Source organism: Bos mutus, chromosome 15 (assembly GCF_027580195.1).
Source record: "Bos mutus isolate GX-2022 chromosome 15, NWIPB_WYAK_1.1, whole genome shotgun sequence".
Classification (NCBI taxonomy): domain Eukaryota; kingdom Metazoa; phylum Chordata; class Mammalia; order Artiodactyla; family Bovidae; genus Bos; species Bos mutus.
In genome coordinates this window covers 73,441,399-73,462,213 of record NC_091631.1, presented here as the reverse complement: position 1 = coordinate 73,462,213, position 20,815 = coordinate 73,441,399, and the positions used below count along the sequence as shown (strand labels likewise).

General features: G+C 39.5%; 1 protein-coding gene across 8 annotated transcripts in view; it reads right to left on the bottom strand.

Moving 5' to 3' along the window:
• Positions 1-20,815, bottom strand: part of YAP1 (Yes1 associated transcriptional regulator) — a 135,201-nt gene that overhangs the window by 3,793 nt on the left and 110,593 nt on the right. For 4 of the 8 annotated variants that reach the window (XM_070384322.1, XM_070384325.1, XM_070384324.1 and 1 more), the window contains exons 6-8: positions 19,165-19,212; positions 6,259-6,389; positions 1,391-1,503 (exon numbers count right to left, since the gene is read on the bottom strand). In XM_070384322.1, coding sequence (XP_070240423.1) covers positions 1,391-1,503; positions 6,259-6,389; positions 19,165-19,212 — 292 coding nt within the window. The remainder of the gene's footprint in view (positions 1-1,390; positions 1,504-6,258; positions 6,390-19,164; positions 19,213-20,815) is intronic. The other 4 variants (XM_070384327.1, XM_070384329.1, XM_070384328.1 and 1 more) reach the window with 1 other exon arrangement.

The following is a 20,815-nucleotide window of genomic DNA, read 5'->3' as shown; positions in this document are numbered from 1 at the left end:
AAGTCACAACGCCAAGTGTCCTTCTGCTTCATGTGTTCAGATACTGAACAAGTGTGACTGCTGACTACTGCATGGTCAGCACTGAAGAGGGTTCTGGAAAGAAATTCGCTGAAACATTATATACTCAAGAGAGAGAGGACAGGTATGACACAGCTGCGTCAGTACTTTTCGTTGAAACATTATATACAGCGAGAGAGAGAGCAGGTATGACCAACAGTGTCAGCACCTGACTGCTCCGGGCGTGCACCACCACAGTAAGGTAAAACATGAAGATGAACGGGTGTATCTGTCTTTCTCTAAGTACACACTGGGAACAGAATAAAAGAAAAAGGCTGCATGAAACTCTGTCCCACTCTCAGGAGGTCCACATTCACAACAGCAAAACCACGCCTCCCATAAAACCACGCCTCCCAGAAGTCCTTAGAAAAGTAAGTCTTCCTAGCTTTGCTTACAGATCTCCCAAACTTACCTGGCCAAGAAACCTTTTTTGCTCATGATGATGTTAACATTCATGAACACTTCAATGGAATATGCTTTCAGAAAAACTAACAAAAACGATTAATTGTTATAAAAGTTTAGAAAGAAGGGAGAAACGGGGGAGACAGGAAAAGTGTTACGAGTGAAATGGGTTTGAGGGGACTCGTACGGATGATTTCAGATCCAGATGACGAGATGGTGGTGTGGATTCCCAGGGACACGGACGCCATGGGCTGGATGCACACCATCCCCGCCAAATGCTCCCAGAAGCGGCCAGCTGAGGGGCCAGCTAGCCGGAGAGCCGTTTCACTGCCCAGTCAGCTCGTGCCCTCTGACAGCTGCCAAGTCCAGGTCAAAGGGTAAGCCACAGGAGCAAGGGTTCTATCACCACTTCTGTGGGGCAGGTTTCAAGCTCCTGAAACTCTTCTAAGAAAGGAGGTAAGGCCACCGCCCAACCTTTCCAACCTGCCAACCTGAGGCGCGCATCACCTAAGTTGGACAAAAGACCCTCACAAAAAGAGGGAAGCAGACAAAGAATCACATACACAGAGACATATAAATCAAATACAGAGCTCTTGCTCTGAAGTTAAGAATAAATATCCATATAACAGAGACTTCTAATATGGTCCTCAACTGCCCTGCCCATTAACTCAATATTTTAAATGCTAAGTCATGTCAAATAGAGATAAGACATCCATGACATTTAAAAGCTCGGAAAAGACTTCAATTACAAGACGTTATTAAAAAAAAGAAAAAAAAAAACCAACAACAAAGCAGGGCTCAATTAAGTTTATAGGATCTTACCTGGTTTTCTTCTGAATACTCTTGGCTCACTATAGTTTATCAGACCCAGCAATAAAATGACTGTATCTGACTGAAAGCTAGATGACCGAGAGGAACAAAAAGTACCAACCTGTATCCATCTCATCAACACTGTTCAGGAAGTCGTCAGGGGTCCGAGGGACGCTGTAGCTGCTCATGCTGAGTCCGCTGTCTGTGCTCTCATCGCGAGAGTGATAGGTGCCACTGTGAAGAATGAGGGTCACAGACCGACGCAACACACGTAAGAAAAGATTCCAAGGTGAACACAAACACTTGCTCAGTACCAATGTGATTCCTGGAGGGTGAGCGAAGACTCCTGCCCTGCAGCATCTGAAACAAGTGCCCTCCTTCAGGGCTGGTACCAAGCTCCTGTGCTACGAAGCGAAATGGACAAGTTGATCCTAATTCAGACTGGCAACCTCAGGGGGTCAAAATTTCTCCTAAGGTTCTGTGGTCATAGGGAAAAGCAAGATACACCCAGCTTTCCTAAGTGACAGGAAACTCGGTGTAACGCCGTTTGAATCGGGGGGCTCCACACAGCTCATCTGTCTCAAGGTCTCTGTGCCCTGAGTGGCAGTGGTCACAGGCATGGGTCAAAACACAGCTTTTAGGTGGTAATAAGACAGGCCTGCGCTAGCTTCCTGCTGAATTCCTCGGCTCATGCAGAGTTTAAGCCAGAAAAATGAACCCTAAATAAAGAACCAGAATTTCTTTTTGAACTGGGCCAAAACAGATGAGTCACTGCTGATAAGAACAGAACTCACTAGCTTGATTTCCTTGCTTCTGTTTGGGAAAGTGGGGGGAACCCTGAACAAATACCTCAGCATGAAATAGGAGTCCTGAGAGTTCCAATGGAAGGAACTGATTAAAAACAAAAACCAAAACAGCCCTGCAAGGCACATAGCTTGAGAAAAACAGAACCAAGATAGATTTTTACTTTAGGCTGAATGAAAAGTATCACAGATTTACATACAAGTATGGTAAATATTGTAAAAAAAATCTGGAAAAGGTCAGTTTTCATTCCAATCCCAAAGAAAGGCAATGCCAAAGAATGCTCAAACTACCGCACAATTGCACTCATCTCACACGCTAGGAAAGTAATGCTCAAAATTCTCCAAGCCAGGCTTCAGCAATATGTGAACCATGAACTTCCTGATGTTCAAGCTGGATTTAGAAAAGGCAGAGGAACCAGAGATCAAATTGCCAACATCCGCTGGATCATGGAAAAAGCGAGAGTTCCAGAAAAACATCTACTTCTGCTTTATTGACTATGCCAAAGCCCTTGACTGTGTGGATCACAATAAACTGTGGAAAATTCTGAAAGAGATGGGAATACCAGACCACCTGACCTGCCTCTTGAGAAATCTGTATGGAGGTCAGGAAGCAACAGTTAGAACTGGACATGGAACAACAGACTGGTTGCAAATAGGAAAAGGAGTACATCAAGGATGTATGTTGTCACCCTGTTTATTTAACTTATATGCAGAGTACATCATGAGAAACGCTGGACTGGAAGAAACACAAGCTGGAATCAAGATTGCCGGGAGAAATATCAATAACCTCAGATATGCAGATGACACCACCCTTATGGCAGAAAGTGAAGAGGAACTCAAAAGCCTCTTGATGAAAGTGAAAGTGGAGAGTGAAAAAGTTGGCTTAAAGCTCAACATTCAGAAAACGAAGATCATGGCATTCGGTCCCATCACTTCATGGGAAATAGATGGGGAAACAGTGGAAACAGTGTCAGACTTTATTTTTCTGGGCTCCAAAATCACTGCAGATGGTAACTGCAGCCATGAAATTAAAAGACGCTTACTCCTTGGAAGGAAAGTTATGACAAACCTAGATAGCCTATTCAAAAGCAGAGACATTACTTTGCCAACAAAGGTCTGTCTAGTCAAGGCTATGGTTTTTCCTGTGGTCATGTATGGATGTGAGAGCTGGACTGTGAAGAAAGCTGAGCACCAAAGAACTGATGCTTTTGAACTGTGGTGTTGGAGAAGACTCTTGAGAGTACCTTGGACTTCAGGGAGATCCAACCAGTCCATTCTGAAGGAGATCAGCCCTGGGATTTCTTTGGAAGGAATGATGCTAAAGCTGAAACTCCAGTACTTTGGCCACCTCACACGAAGAGTTGACTCATTGGAAAAGACTCTGATGCTGGGAGGGATTGGGGGCAGGAGGAGAAGGGGACGACAGAGGATGAGATGGCTGGATGGCATCACTGACTCGATGGACGTGAGTTTGAGTGAACTCCGGGAGCTTGTGATGGACAGGGAGGCCTGGCGTGCTGCGATTCATGGGGTCGCAAAGAGTCAGACACGACTGAGGACTGATCTGATCTGATGGTAAATATCCTCAGAACACTACTTTCATAAACAGAAGACTTCCCTAACCTAGTAGCACGGAGACACCAGGTGGCATCGACAGTAAAGTCAGGGGTTCTCCTAATTCTAGAAAACCTTACAGCACAGTGTGAAATAAAGGCAACTGTAATTCTTAACAGTCACTGACTACAGAGGGAACTTAACTTTCCTCACAGCTTGGACGTTTGAAGAGCTGTTCAGTTTACACAAAAATGAAATAAAAAATAACTAAGCTTTAAAACCAAGCTTTCACAGTTGCTCAAGGTTGAGAGCCCAAGCCCTTAAACCTCTTCCCTACATTACTCAATGCACTTGCCTTGTTCCCTCTTTCACACTGTATATTGCAACCACTAGTTCAATGCTTCTGTCAGATTTTGGCAAGATTCGAAAGCCTCACACAGATCCAAGAAAACACGAATTTGCCTCTGAGACCATTTGTACACAATGCAGCCACTTCGGAGAAGCCCTCAGGATGTGGTTTGTTTTTATTTTGCCTGACTCCATCTGGGACAAGGGCCTGGTCCTAGTCATCACTCTATTCCCACTGCTCACCACGGGGCACATATCAAGACACTCAAGACTCTGTTACAGAATGGCTGAATTTACACAGTTGTTCAGAGTTCTTTCCAGGCCTCAGGGGAAGCACATGGGCATTCCTGAGGACAGAGTTCACAAGGCCATTTCCCTGATTAGGAACTGCTCCCTGCAGCCCCCATCTCCCTCCAGTGACACGCACTGAGCATCTGCTACTATGTGACAGGGATGAGACAAGGCTGAGCAATCGGAGGTTAATGACAACAGCCTGCAACTGATGCTTTCTGAGAGGCTCACAACTTCAGGGAGGGAGGGGAACAAATACATATACAAGGGCTACAGTGCTTTCAGAAGAGCAAACTTTCAAAGTACAGGGGAAAGGTTTAATGGAGCAGAATGCCGGAGCTGGCCTTGAAACACCTGAGTAAAAAGGAGACGAGTGAATGTACCACCACCACCAGAGTCAACTCCATGGCAAGTTAGGGGAACAAGTGCTTAGAGTTTAAGGAATATCATAAATTAAATACAGGCAGTGGGGGAAACCATCCAACGTTTCTGAAAAGAAAAATACTAGAGTTACATGTGTGTTTTAGAAAATGGGGTACTACAGACAGGAGACATGGGATTCTGCCCTGAGACTAGCAACTCTGGGGATGATTCACTCTGTTCTTTACCAGAAAAGAGAATCTTAAACTGTAGCTCAGCTTTTATCAAAAGTTCTAAGAATCTGCACAAACCACTACCAGGAGGCTGTGTGGTCTCCATCCCTCTTTTCTAGATGGTCTCATTTTATCCCTGGACCAATAAACACAAGCCTTCAGTGACATGGGTACTGGAATTACATTGATCTGAAATTTCCTCTGTGGGGGAAAAAAGGTCTGTGGCTATGACTTTTCTGGCTATTAACCTCAGAATTATAATTTTCTATAAATACACTCAATTATTGGCAGGACTTTAAACTGCATGTATCAGAGAGTAAATACAAAACTTAAATACATTTTAGATGGCCTTTGAGTTGTCCTGTTTTCAATGTCATTTGTTTTCAGGAGTTTTTCATTTCCCTTTTGATTTTTTCTTAGATGGCCTTTGAAATCAAACCAGTCAATCAGGCCACCAGCACTAATCTTAAGGTAAAGCAAGTTTATTGTACTAAACATTTTGGTATGACAAGATATCTTATTTTTCTTAGGGTCTGGCTGTTTTCAATTCAACTTGTGAGAACTGAAAGGGTAGCATAATAACCTTCCTAAATCAATATACCTTTCAACATTCTTAAAAGTGCACTGTCTAAAACTGATTACAAACAAAAGCAAAGACCAGAAAGCATTTGTTCCTTATTTTAAAAATCGAAACTCCATAAATATTTGACAATCTACAAGAAATAATTGTAGTCAAGTCTTAGTTTTAAATGCCTTTCTAGGCAAAGATGATGATCTGTCTCAGCCTGTTCAACACAGCACTACATATAATAACATCTTTGCAATATGCCCGAAATCCAAGATTTCTGGTAATTCACTAAAAATCATCCTTAACTGTGCTATTTTGGAATACTCTTTAATATTAACACATTATTTGAAAGAGACACAACCTTACTTTTTATCTCCTTGACCTATAGCCCTTAAGAATATGAGGCCTTACAGTGCTCCTGTAGTGAAACTTCTCAGGTTGAACACTTAGGTGGAAAATTCCTTCCAAAGATTCTTATAATGCTGCCCTAAGCAGGTTTAAGATGCCTTTTTTTTTCCTGCTTTCATAGAAAGGCATTCACATGTTCCTTCATGATTCTGCAAGTAACTGTTAGTCAACAGCACAGGCACAAGCAAACACGTGACTCTGAGTAAGTATCCCCTCTACAAGTCTCAACAGCTCATTTCCTCTCACAGCAGCCAGCGTCTAATCCTCAAGCTTTATTGTACGAGCCCTTTATGGAGAGATTCATTTACAGCCGTGGTTCTTGGCCCATACGGATGTTCAAACAGCTTATTATATATAAGAACTAAGGAGAACACTGTAAGCTGTGATTTTTTTCAAATGTTGGCCAGTAGCAACTCTTACCAACCTGTTAAGAAAGGGATCTGAGCTATTGGTCGTCATGGTTCTCAATTCCTGAGACATCCCAGGAGAAGATACTGGATTTTGAGTCCCACCATCCTGCTCCAGTGTTGGTAACTGGCTACGGAGAGCTAATTCCTAAAAAAAAAAAAAAAAAAAATCAACACAAACAGAATCAATCCACTAATTAACAAATTTATCATTAGATTTAAAGTAATAACCCTGTACATATAAAGCTTAAGTATTAACATCTAAAAGTTATTGAGTTGACCAGTCAGAAGGGCCAAGTTCTTCTCTCCATTTCAAGTCACTGAACATTAAATTACATAAACTGAAAGTTTATCCAGGCTTACTAACCCCCCAACATATACTTAACTAACTTAACTACTTAGTTTTCTCTTGTTATTTTATTCTGGCAGACATGCCTAAATCCCTCCTTTAGAATAGGGTGGCAAGTCTGACCAACTCTCATACAGTTTCATATATTTGGCACCAGTAATAAAAATAAGGTCAAAAGAACAAAATTTGGTGATTTACCAAGACACCAACACTCCTCACTGCCCTTCTGCACTGTTTTACACTTTGGTATCAAGCGACTCAATCTGACTTCAGGTTTTTCAGTCTTGAGCTACGGATATCTTCAGGGGTATCCAACAGTTTCTCAGCAGGATACCACCTGGAAACTGAGCAAAAGCTGTGAGCCATCACTACTGACTGTTTCAGAAGGCCTGCCCCAACATGCTTTCAAACATTCTAGGTCCCAGCTTTTCACCTGCCCAGGGCTCCAAGGCTAGTTCACTTCTCTCTGGCCAAGTCCTACACCTTCTTTACCAGCTTGTCCTTTCCTCACCTTTTCATCCATTCACCGCACCCTTCTCTGAGGATTTCCACTGTGCCTCTCAAGCTCTCATCAGCATCTTCTGCTAGAGATCAGCTTTCTCCTCCTTGACAGTTTTGGTCTGACTTGAAACGTGGCTTTCTATCACAAAGGACACTTCCCAGCTCTTGCAAGTGGGCAAGCCTGCTCACCGAGGCACACACCACCTCCAAGACCCTCCCTCCCAGGGCACCACTGGGTCCAGAGGCCGTGGAGGTATTCTCTGAGCTCTGCACCAACATTTCTAGACTTTGCAACAACCACTTTTTAACTCAGGTTTCTCCCTTCTAGATACACCATCCTTTAAATGGTTTCTTAGCCAGAAAGTCATGACAGAATGCAGAGGGTCTGTGAACTTCGATGGAGAAAAAAAGTTACATCTTTATTTCATTAAACCGTAACTGAAATTTAGCATTTTCTTCAAGTATGTTAGGCAACAAACAGTAGTATTTACTATACCTCCGATTTTTCATCAGTAGAAAACATTTTCATATCATACTCCAGTTGTTAAGTTTCTTAAAAATGTTCACTACTATTCCAATATTAGTCATAAGACATGCCATGATCTCTCATTACTTATACATCATGCAGCTGATTTATTCAACATGGGAGCTCTGTAAATTTCTGGATTCCAATGATCTTTACCCCCACATACCTCAAAACCACCCATTTGTACAGCCAAGACCTTGCTATTCAAAACCAAACCTGCCTATACAATCTTTACGCACGTTTGGGACAATGATCAGTGTTTCACTTTATTCAAACTGCACTTTACCACTCGGGAACTATCAACAGCCATGCACAAAATCTATATAGTAATCTAATGTTGAAGTTCCTGGATTTCTACATTGCAACAGCACCGTTCACTACTGTATTTCCATCAGCAGTTCCCTTGTCATATCCTGAACTGGTATACAAAGTTCTTTCCCAGAAATCTTACACATGCTCATCCTGCTTTCTGGGACCGTATTTTTTCTTTCCACCCAGTTCCACCCAATAAGAGGTAGAACTCTTACTATTCCAGGTTACTGGCTGTTTTCCCCTACAAGCTTGAACTCAGGCCTGATCATTTTATTTATTCCTTTAAAATTTCTTTTAAAATGTATTTATTCCTGGCTGTGCTGGCTGGGTCTTCCCTGTCACGTGTGAGCTTTCTCTAGCTGCGCTGCGTGAGGGCGCCTGTTTCCCGAGGCTGCAGCCCCTCCTGCTGCAGAGCTCTGCTTGAGTGCGCAGGTGCGCGCGCCATGGGGCCCAGCCACCCCGAGACCTCCTTCCGAGTGGGGGGTTGAGTCTGTGCTCCCTGAACTGGCAGGTGGACCCCCAATCACTGAACCACCAGGGAAGCCCTGAGCGGATCATTGTAAATACACACAAGTACCTTTAAGATTCTTGATACACACACAAATTTTGTTTCAACACAGCAAATTCCAACAATGAATCAATGCTAAAAATATGCTTGCTTCATTTCTATGCTGAGATTGCTAAGAAATGCTAAGAGAAAAACCATACAGCTATCCAGATTATCATAAATTAATTCTCTGGTCTTGGCTGGGCCTCTAGTATCACTTACTTTTTTTTTTTTGGTGGTGGTCGTGGTTGGGGGTGGGGGTGGTTCTTGGTTACTTTTTCTCACATTCTCATGATTACTACTCCAAATCTGGCACACTCTCCCAAGCCCCCAGTCACTCACGTGCTCTCCCTTTCTCCAGCTCCCTCCCATTTAAATCAGGACACTACAGGTCATCAGCCACAATCATGGTTTTCTGGTTCCCCCTGTCACCCTGGGCTGCTCCCACAAAGCCATCTTCATTCATACTTACATCTTCTCTTCCAGGCTTAAAAAATGGATTCCCCACCGCCAACTCCTATTCTAGGCCAACCTAGGCTCTTAGCAGCTTCTGGGGATCCCATTTACTGGTTTTCTCTGTATCTTCTATCTAACATCACCCACGCCCCACTTTCATCTTACAAAGTAACAAAGTGACTTTAAAACAAAGACAGTTTGCACTCCCCACAGACTGCAGGTCTGTGATATGGCATGTTTTCCTCTGATACTATGTCTTTCATACATTCTTCTCTTGACTAAAAAAAAAAACAATACTTCTATTTAAGATCCAGTTACCTTCTCTAGGTAATTCTCCAGAACGACCCCATCTCCATCTTTAGATTGAATTACACAGATGGACATTATGTCTTTAACACCCTGTTCACTTCAGTTCAGTTGCTCAATTGTGTCCAACTCTTTGCGACTCCATGGACTGCAGCACACCAGGCTTCCCTGTCCATCACCAACTCCCAGAGCTTGCTCAAACACATGTCCATCGAGTCAGTGATGACATCCAACCATCTCATCTTGTCATCCCCTTCTCTTCCCGCCTTCAATCTTTCTCAGCATCAGTTTTTTCCAGTAAGTCAGTTCTCTGCATCAGGTGGCCAAAGTATTGCAGCTTCAGCTTCAGCATCAGTCCTTCCAGTGAATATTCAGGACTGATTTCCTTTAGGATTATTAACTGGTTTGCTCATCTGTAACTCCATGGACTGCAGCACACCAGGCTTCCCTGTCCATCACCAACTCCTGGAGCTTGCTCAAACACGTATCCATAGAGCTGCTGATGAAATTCAACTGTCCAAGGGACTCTCAAGAGTCTTCTCTAACACCACAGTTCAAAACCATCAATTCTTCAGCGCTCAGCTTTCTTTATGGCCCGACTCTCACATTCACACGTAACTACTAGAAAAACCATACTTTAACTAGATGGGCTTTTGTTGATAAAGTAATGTCTCTGCTTTTTAGTGTGCTGTCTAGGTTTGTCATAGCTTTTCTTCCAAGGAGCAAGCGTCTTTTAATTTCATGGCTACAGTATCCATCTGCAGTGATTTTGCAGCCCAAGAAAATAAAATCCGTCACTGCTTCCCTATCTATTTTGCATGAAGTGATGAGACCGGATGCCCTGAGATTAAGTTTTTTGAATGCTGAGTTTTAAGCCAACGTTTCCACTCTCCTTTCACCCTCATCAAGAAGCTCTTTAGCTCCTCTTTGCTTTCTGCCATAAGGGTGGTGTCATCTGTATATCTGAGGTTATTGATATTTCTCCTGGCAATCTTGATTCCAGCTTGTGCTTCATCCAGCCCAGCGTTTCTCATGACTACTCTGTATATAAGTTAAATTAGCAGGGTGACAATATTCAGCCTTGATGTTCTCCTTTCCCAATTTGGAACCAGTCTGCTGTTCCGTGTCCAACTGTAAATGTTTTTTCTCGATTTGCATACAGGTTTCTCAGGAGGCAGGTAAAGTGTCTGCTATACCCATCTCTAAGAATTTTCCACAGTTTGTTGTGATCCACATAAAGGCTTTAGTATAGTCAATGAAACAGAAGTAGATGTTTTTCTGAAATTCTCTTGCTTTTTCTATGATCCAATGGATGTTGGCAATTTGATCTCTGGTTCCTCTGCCTTTTCTAAATCCAATTTGAACATCTGGAAGTTCTTGGTTCACATACTGTTGAAGCCTAGCTTGGAGAATTTTGAGCGTTACTCCTCTGGTGTTTGAGATCAGTGCAACTGTGCGGTAGTTTGAACATGCTTTAGCATTGCCTTTCTTTGGGATTGGAATGAAAAGTGACCTTTTCCAGTCCTGTGGACACTGCGGAGTTTTCCAAATTTGTTGCCATACTGAGTGCAGCATTTTCACAGCATCATCTTTTAGAATTTGAAATAGCTCAGCTGGAATTCCATCACCTCCACTAGGTCTGTTTGTAGTGATGCTTCCTAAGGCCCACTTGACTTCACATGCCAGGATGTTTGGCTCTAGGTGAGTGATCACACCATCATGGTTATTTGGATTATTAAGATCTTTTTTGTATAGTTCCTCTGTGCATTCTTGCCACCTCTTCTTACAATCTTCTGCTTCTGTTAGGTTCATACTGTTTCTGTCCTTTATTGTGCCCATCTTGGAATGAAATGTTCCGTTGGTATCTCTAATTTTCTTGAAGAGATCTTTGGTCTTTCTCATTCTATTGTTTTCCTCTATTTCTTTGCATTGATCAATGCAAAGTTCAGTTCACTTCAGTCACTCATTCGTGTCCGACTCTTTGCAACCCCATGGACGGCAGCACGTCAGGCTTCCCTGTCCATCACCAGCTCCCAGAGGTTGCTCAAACTCATGTCCATTGAGTCGGTAGTGCCATCCAACCATCTCATCCTCTGTCGTTCCTTTCTCCTCCCACCTTCAATCATTCCCAGCAGCAGGTGACCAAAATATTGGAGTTTAAGCTTCAACATCACTCTTTCCAATGAATATTCAGGACTGATTTCCTTTAGAATGGACTGGTTGGATCTCCTTGCAGTCCAAGGGACTCTCAAGAGTCTTCTCCAACACCACAGTTCAAAAGCATCAATTCTTCGGTGGTCAGCTTTCTTTACAGTCCAACTTTCACATCCATACATGATTACTGGAAAAACCACAGCTTTGACAAAAAGATCTTTGTTGGCAAAGTGATGTTTCTGCTTTTTAATATTCTGTCTAGGTTTGTCACAGCTTTTCTTCCAAGGAGCAAGTGTCTTTTAATTTCATGGCTGCAGTCACCATCTGTAGTGATTTTGGAGCCCTAAAAATAAAGTCTCTCACTGTTTCCATTAAGACTTTCTCTCTCCTAGAATTCTTTGGAACTCTGCAGTCAGATAGCTATACCTTTGCTTTGCTCCTTTTTCCTTCTGCTTCTCTTCTCAGCCTGACATATATATGTACTTAGCACTTAGTACACGCTTATCTCAGCATTTATCACAAGATATTATAATCATTCCTTCACTATTTCTTCTCTGTCCCTAAAGGTACAAAGTGCATAAATTAATGGATGCTTTGGAGCATAAAAGAGCTTCTAAACACTTTGAAGAATTTATATTGCTATTAAAATATGAGGATGTTAAAAGCAATAAAGTTTAAAATGAGTAAAATTACAGGCTCCAGATGAGGTTGATGACTCGGGAAGAGGCATTCTTTTGTTTTCTGTGTACCTAGTTTTGACTTCTTGCAACATGAAGCAAATAGATCATTACTGAAACAACTTAATAAACTGCCTATACTTTCATATTGTCCTTCACAACTTTCTTACCCTTTTTGATCATTTCTATTTTTTTAAGGTTTTATGAAGCCAAAGCTAATTGCCATGTGCAAAATCTCCATGTTCTCATTCTGCCACATTGCTTGTTTGAAGCTGACAGATATTTACTTCTTGCTGTCTTTAACAACTGAATTTCTACTGTCAGCAGACACTGAAGAACCAACTATCCACATTTACAAAGAAAGGTAATTTAGAGATGTGAATAAGACGGCCGATCTTTCTTATAAGTTGCTCAAGAAGATATCCAACCCCCCCGACAGGATACGGAAATATATACTTCTCATCAAATCTATTTTTGAGTCAAGACTAAGAGCAACTAACCTAGGGATTCACCTAAACTGAACTTGAAAGGAACAAGGGGGGAAAAATGCCACTTTATTTACTGGGAGTGGTGGCAGGATGATGTTAGCATTAACAGTAGGGAATACAGCGTGAAAACACATGTAATGTGGTAAGGCCAATAATACAAATAACATATACACAGATTACGGAACCCATACACACCAGGTATGAATATTCAGCTGAGGTTCAAAACTTCTAGTTACAGGAAAAATAAACAAAATCCCAAAACCAACCAGGGTTGATTAGAAGTACTTTTTGAAGTTTTATTGAGGTATAATTGATATATAATAGTTTATACATATATTATCCAAAGATGGGTATATTTTCACATAGCTCAGTATTTGCTAAAAACAAAACGACTTCAAGTAACTGAAGTTGACTTGGTAGCTCCCTCCCCAAAGCATTAATTCTTTTGTTAACATTTTCATCTGCTGTGAACATAATTTATTTCATGGACTTCAATAAGGAAGATCAACATTTTTGTTGATATTTTAAAGAAACTGTCAAGAGTTGGGGAGGAAAACCATATGTACTTATGCAGGAAAACAGGCCAACTTCTCCCCACTTCTTAAATATAAGTTTGGAGTTCACATGAATATGAAAACAATAAGGCCCACTTCCACATAAACACACACACACACATCCATATAGAGATGGGAAATCTCAGAAGTGTCTGACTCTGTGCTTTGCCTCGTCAGGTTTTAAAGGAAAGTGAATGTGGAGTGAGGTTAACTGAGAGAGTTCCTCCCTAAAGCTGTCCTGCTGCCAGTGAGGAACAATTAGATCATGGGTTTTCACTGTGAGTAAGCTTTATAATTCTTTGTATTCTTAGCCAAGGACTGCAAATGTGAAAGTGAACACACTGCATAAAATTAACAATTTTGTAGTAAAATATTGAAAATGTTTCAGAGTGTACAGAATTTTTGCTAGTGACTTTGCGAGCTTAGTTGCTCAGTTGTGTCCGATGTTTTGCGACCCCATGGACTGTATCCCCCCAGGCTTCTCTGTCCATAGGATTCTCCAGGCAAGAATACTGGAGTGGGCTGCCATTCCCTTCTCCAGGGGATCTTCCCGATTCAGGATTGAACCAGAGTCTCCTGTATTGTAGGCAGATTCTTAAACGTCTGAGCCACCAGGAAAGCCCAGTGCCTTTATAGAAAAATAATTACTTTAATATGGATAAATATGAAATGAAGTTACATAATCTGAATTTTTTAATCAAAAATATTTTATATAAACTTTCTTCATACTATCCATCTTAAAATAATGCCTGTATATATCTACATATACCTATGTAGAATACATCCATTCTATTGCAATTATTAAAGCATTTTGGATGAATATGAACATTATTTTGTAATTGAGTAAATCTGGCATAGCTGTTTTAAAAATCAGCCTTGGGACATATTTGGATTGTCTACAAAAACTGATTTCAGTTGAAACATTTCATGTTGAAAGTTACGTCTATCTCTAAAGAAGCTTTTTATCCGAACAAATGTCTAAAATTAGAATACTGAGCTAAAAATACAAGTTCGTCAAGCTTGTCTTTTCCCAAAGGTAGTCAGAATAAATAGTATGACAGACTTTCAAAAATGGAGAACTAAGCAAGTTATATGAAATTCAGCCAAAATTTATCATGCTTCTGTATTTCAAAGGTCAAACAGTTCTTTTAGAGTATTTGACTTTTTCTAACGGAAGCAAGTATTTTTAGCTCATTTTCTTCTGTAATAATACAAAAATGTGGTGACTTTTCCCACTGAGCCTGTAAATCTTAGCTAATCTGGGATGCGTGTGGAGCCAGAGCTATCTGCACTGTAAGTCAAACTCATGGACCCAGTTTGGTCTGGAGGGAACTTTCCAGGATGGTTTATAAAGGAAAACAGGATGCGCCTGGTTTATATAGTGGACTTTTATGGACTCAAAATCTAGACATAAGCCATTGGTCCTTTTAAAATTTCCCTTCTCTTATTTAAATGGCAGTACCATTTCTCATAGGGTAAAAAAGATACTTTAAGATATTAAGTATTTTGGCTGCATAAAAAATTGATGCTTTGGTTCACATTATTTAGAAAAATAAGGAGAAAGGCAGTAGAAGAAGTCAGTAGTCCGGAAACACTTTGAACACTGCTAGATTACTAGCCCACTCCAGTGTCCTTGCCTGGAGAATCCCAGGGACGGGGGAGCCTGGTGGGCTGCCGTCTATGGGGTCGCACAGAGTCGGACACGACTGAAGCAACTTAGCAGCAGCAGCATCAGATTATTAAATTCTTAAGAGTACCCAAATGGAGGCATATGTCTATACAAAACCAAAATTTAGAAACCAGTCAAATATCTATCAATAGGTGAACAGATAAACAACTGTAGCATATTCCTACAATGGAATACTAGCAATAAGAGGGAATGAACTATAGATATAATATGAATGAATCTCAAAATAATCATGTTAAAGTGAAAAAGTTATGATCCCATTCATAGAAAATCCTATAAATTTAATGTCAACTTTACTTTCTTAAAGCAACTTTTTTCTTCAGCCAATACTATTTATGTCTCATTTCTGGATAATACATGGCACACAAATAAGTTTCCCCTTCTTGAACCCAATCTATTTATAGTAGGTTAGTTTAGTGAACTAGAAACAAAAATTTAGAAATGGAGAAAAACTCTAAAAATACACATCTTTTAAACAGTTTGTCTTGGTAATAGCAGTTTACGTCAACAATTTTTAAAACATAAGGAAAAAAGCCATTTCCTTCAACCATTCAAGATAGGTTCTCGTCATACCCCATTTTCTAACACAGTTTTAAACCACCATAGAATATTTAATCATGTAAAAAATTATTAAAACATTTAACCAATGTTGAGAATGCTTTTTGTTTTTTTAAATATTTGTGGCACTTACCAAAGTTATCTTCAACTTCAGAACAACCTTTTTGACTAAAAAATGTGTATGGATTTGGGGATAGTTATGAGAACTGTATGATAATCTTAAATTCTTAAAAAGGGATAATCAAAATAGATTTGCAGTTTTATGTTCCCACAGCATGATCCTGAGATTCAACACTCTGATTGATTCAACAGATCTGATCTCTTTTGTAATTTATGCTACTTCACTGGTCTCAAAGTAATAAAGTTACTATAACATTGTTCAAATTACCATGACCTTAATGAATAAAACAATGAGATAATCTATTAGAGTACACAGAGCATGAGGCTGAATCTCCTCCCTTCTTATACAGTTTTTAATATGCCCATTAAAAATAAAATATTCATGGGAAAATACCAAAATGAATCTATGATTTACTCAATACTAAGACTTCAAAAAGGAGAGATAATCTTAGCTTTTCTAGTATCTGCTAACATAAAAGAGAGTCTGGAGGGAAAGAAAGCCAAAAACTTGCTATTATTAAATTCAGAAAAAAAAAATTGCAGTGATTATTTTCACATGGCTCTGAAAAGAGGTATTATTTTGCTCTATTTGACTAAAACTATGGACATCTGAATTTCTTCACCATTTTGGGCTAAGAGTGTAGTACAATATGTTTGATATTAATACTACAATATTAATTTTTATTTATTTAAATTATTTTTTATTAATTTTTTTAATCCCTCAAAACCAGTAACTGACCCTGGTGTGTATTTATTACTATATACATGGAATGGCAACTACACAATATTCATTAGCTGCAAAATATTTTTTGCAATATAAATAATTTCTATGAAGCTATAATTTCTATGACAAGTAAAGCAATTACTTGCTCAAAAATAAAGTTAAGATACCTATACATAGCAGTCTTATTTCTATTTTCTGGGTTTTTCAAGAATTCTGATGAGGGCTCTTGGGGATGTGTTTTGACCTAGGCTTGATGAAAGAAATGGAGAATCTTAATTAGTAAAAGGGAAGGGCAAAAGGATTCCTCATGAGTGGGATCATGGCAACAAGACAGAGGCGTGCACTTGGCTGAAGGAAGGTAACTGGTTTAACCAGAATTGAGAGAAAGAAAGAAGACTACTGACCACAGACCATACACTAGCCAGGCTGCAGAGTTTAGGCCTGATCTCACAGGTACTAAGGGAACCACAGGCGGTAAGAACCTCATTCTTAAGCCTAAAACAGGTAAAAACATTCACACTCAGGTGGGGGAACTATTTTTTCTCCAAGTTGAACATTACATGCATGCTCAATCTCACAGAGCAAAGACAATTCTTACAGTTTCAAAGTTTTGTTGTTTTTTCCTGAGACTAGAAACTGCTTTAGAAACATAAAAATAGCTAATCAGAATTAAATTAAACAATTTAAAGCTCTATGAGGACAAGTTTTTCCAAAATTCTGCCAACAATCCCTAACAAAGGGGATAATTTCCATTTTTAACTAAGAAGATATACTAACGCCTTTAAAGTTGTCTTAATTTTTCAGAATTTTCCATTACCCTCACCCATACTGCCACTAGCTTACATGACCAGAGAATCCTAGAGTATAGAGAATGCTACAGTACAGACATGTTTTGTTAATCCTATGCAGAAGTACTTAGTAATCTGTAAACATTTTGAAGTCTGATACCTTCCCACAGTCCAGAGCAAATGAGCTATATAATTATAAAATAATGTCACTGATTTCATTGTGCTTGTTAACTCATCTGTACTAATTTATATTAGAAAAAAAAAAAAAATAAAAACAAAGATATCTGACAACTTTGAACAAAACTGCCTGGCACTCAAGTATTGAATGGATCCACTGCTTTTTGTTCATTATTCCTTTGTACAGTCTCTTCTTTGATACTGGAAAGTTTCTTCTTGCTTTCTTGATTATCTTGGTAACCTTATTTAAAGGCATCTTCACTTAAGACTGTTCTTTGTGAAAATTTTCCTGACATCTACATTAAGGTAATCTAGAAAATAAGTAGGATGAGAAAAACACAAATACTTGCTTGATACAAATACCACCAGTTTCTACGTATTTGAGCAATTCCAAATTTAGCCCTACATTGGAATTTCATACATTTTCCCAATTGTGCCAGGTAAATACACTGACAACTGAAACTTATATAAACAAGCAAATAATATTTTATTCTCCACACATGGGAAGCTAATTTAAGAAATAAAACTTTTAATAAAACCTATCTCTTTTAGGTTTCCAGCTCTGGCTTAGACAAATCTAAGGGATCAACACTGTAATCTTAATACCATACAAATTTATTGATAATAGAATTTTAATTTATAAGCCTTAACTTTTATAAAGCTTTACTAGTAAAAGAAGTATCTAAAAACTCCTGATAATTTTAATGAGAGCAACTATTTAAACTTATACTGATATATGAAATAAAGACCTGAAGGTAGTTCATTTATTTATCAGATTTAAAGTTTAAGATCTTAATAGGAAAAAATAAACAGGAGACAACTTCAAAACACTTTAACACGGAGGACTTTCTGCTTGATCCCAAATCTCATTTGAATTAATGTCTGCTCCTATGTTTCCACTTTATTTAAAGATCCAATGCTACAGTGCTCTTCCCAGTCAAATGTGAAATTAGCAGCCCTCACTGTAAGAATGTCTGCACTGCTTTAGCAAAGATGATGTTCATGGATTATTCCCTTACTTGATTTCTTGATTAAAGAAAGCATTTATGAGTGAGATACAGAATAGAGATTTTCCTCTCACAAAGTCAGCTGGTCTCTGTGAGGATTCTATCTAGTACAGTGTCTAGACAGACAAGTTAACAGAATCTAATGTGAGTGGAGTTCTGACAATTCCTACTTCCACCTTTCACTCCAACACAATGCACCTGTCAGCCTAGTGCAGAAGAGCTACAGAGAATAAAATGAAGTATCTCATGGTCACTTCTGCCCCCTGAAAAAAGTGCAATAATCCCTCAGCTCCTAATTCCTCCATAATCGGTGACCCTAAACACAGAGATCTCTTTGGTTTTAAGAATGAGATTCTCTTCATGAGTCAGACAAGTGCCTATGTTATAGAAGGAAAAAGTGGCCACAACCTTTGCATCTAAGTAAGATACCTTCACAAGCACTGTTTCTTTGGGTTCACCAGGGAGAAATGCTGATAAAAGCCAACAAAGAAACCCAAAAGAGTACTCAGGTAGAGCACTGTTCACTTCTCTCTTCTAGTGATCTTGATATTCTTTCTTTGGAATGTCCACTAGAAAAAACTTCCCCTTTCCTAGTAGTACCATTATACTCTAATAAGATTTCCTAAAGTAGCCTACCTAAGTAAATAATCTGTGCCAGCTTTGTTACTGTTCAAATTTTTAATTCCTATAAGTCACCGTAAGCACTCCTTTAGGCTACACAAATAAAAACCAGGCACACTTCAAGGCTACAGGATGCGCACACTACGTATCAGTGGGGGCTGAGGGGAGAGACCTCCACGAGTCAAAAGGACTACTACTGTGGGAGGAGCAGACAGTGTCGACTCTCTGGGAACAGCAATGTTAACTTAAGTAGCTGGGTAGGAAGAGGCCTCAAAGTTATTCTTCAGTGAGGACAGGCCCCCGGAGCACAAGTTTTTCTCTTTCCTAACAGCATATCTGTTTCAATGCTAAAACATCAGACAAGAGCCTACCTGACATTTTGGAGAATTGGCTGTGCTGGGATTGATATTCCGCATTGCCTAAGAGTGAAAAATAAGATGGATAAAAATTACTTTAAGCCACATGGTTTGGCTGTGTAGGCTGACTTACAAATTCCATCCAGACATATCACCATAGCACAGAATTCCCAAGCTAGCTCAAGAAGAAGCAGACTGGGGGAGACAGGAGCCAGTGGAGTCACCATGGAACAAACAGAAGCCTCAGCAGTGTTCACAGCGTTGAGGGCAGGACAGGAAGACTTAAGGTGTCAGGACTCAAACACAGCCTGATATTGGTCAGGCAGGTTCTTTACTTCTGAGTATTAGATGAAGCAAGAAAAATATAATTTGATGTTTCAGTGATAAGAAGAAACTGTCAATGGAAGAAGTTCACAGGAAGCCAAAAGACTTAAACTGAATTTATACTGACTGCTAAAAACAAACACCTTAAACAATACCCCATTAGTGTAAGATTAGAGCAGGTCGGTCACTTCAACAGAAGAAAAGACAACACAGTAGGCAGTAAAGAGACAAAGAATTCACCTGTAAAGGAAGGTATTCTGTCCGGGACCGTCACCCAGAGTAAGAGTGGGAATAAGGCTTAGGAAAATTCTAAATTCTTTATTCTAAAGAATTTTATAAGCAGCAGCATTCTGCCCACCGGGTGGGAAGGGGATGGGGGATGGGAGACAGCTGATCTACAGCAACAAAATGACGGATTTTAATCTTTCTTATTAATAAGGTTTCTTGGTTTTGATAGTCTTCAAATCACATGTGAAATTATATTTACTTACACCATCTAGTACTCAGTAACAACAAAATGAAAAGCAAGCAATGAAAACAGGCTGTGTAAAACGTACCCTGAAATTACTTTATTTCTTCCAATAACTATATAATTATATTCTCCAAGGTGCTACCTTGTTCCGGTGATACAGTTTTATTTAAATGAAAAATATCTTTCCTTTATACTAATATGTTAAAAGTCTGTCAGTGGTATAGTAAACTTGTTAACGTGCTTCCTTTTTCTACTTTCTGAAAGGCAGATGAGGAAATACTTCTTTCAAGACCACTTCATGACACCATATACTGGCATTATCTCTCTTACTCACTTTTGGGGCCAACCACACCAGATTATACTGGCAGGTTACTGACAGCTCAGTTTACAAGTGTGGCGGCCTGGAATCCTCATGGCTCAGTTTAATCCTTGGGTACCAGTTCTTCAAACCCCAAATCAGAGTTCAATCGCTATACCAAGTTCATCTATTTCCATTAACACTCAAGTGACACTATTAAAATATAACCCTCGTGAAGAAAACAGTACCTTGTTCAAACGTCTACATCCTGGCAGCAAAAATGTAGTGTATAATGATATTTTTAATGCCTATCCTTAGTATGCTATGATTTAGGGCAGGGGCCATAGTATAGACACGTGTATTTCATGTTTGTAAATAAAGAGAATGTCTGGGGCGGGGGTGAGGCGAAGTATAAGAAATTGTTAGCTATTTACATCCAGAAAAGAGAACTAGAGAAATGGAAAAGGAGATTTTATTTTCACTTACACCTTTTGTACACTTTCAAAATCACATTGTGTTTTTATTACCCAAAATATTTATATACAAATTTTAAAATATACTAAGATCATACC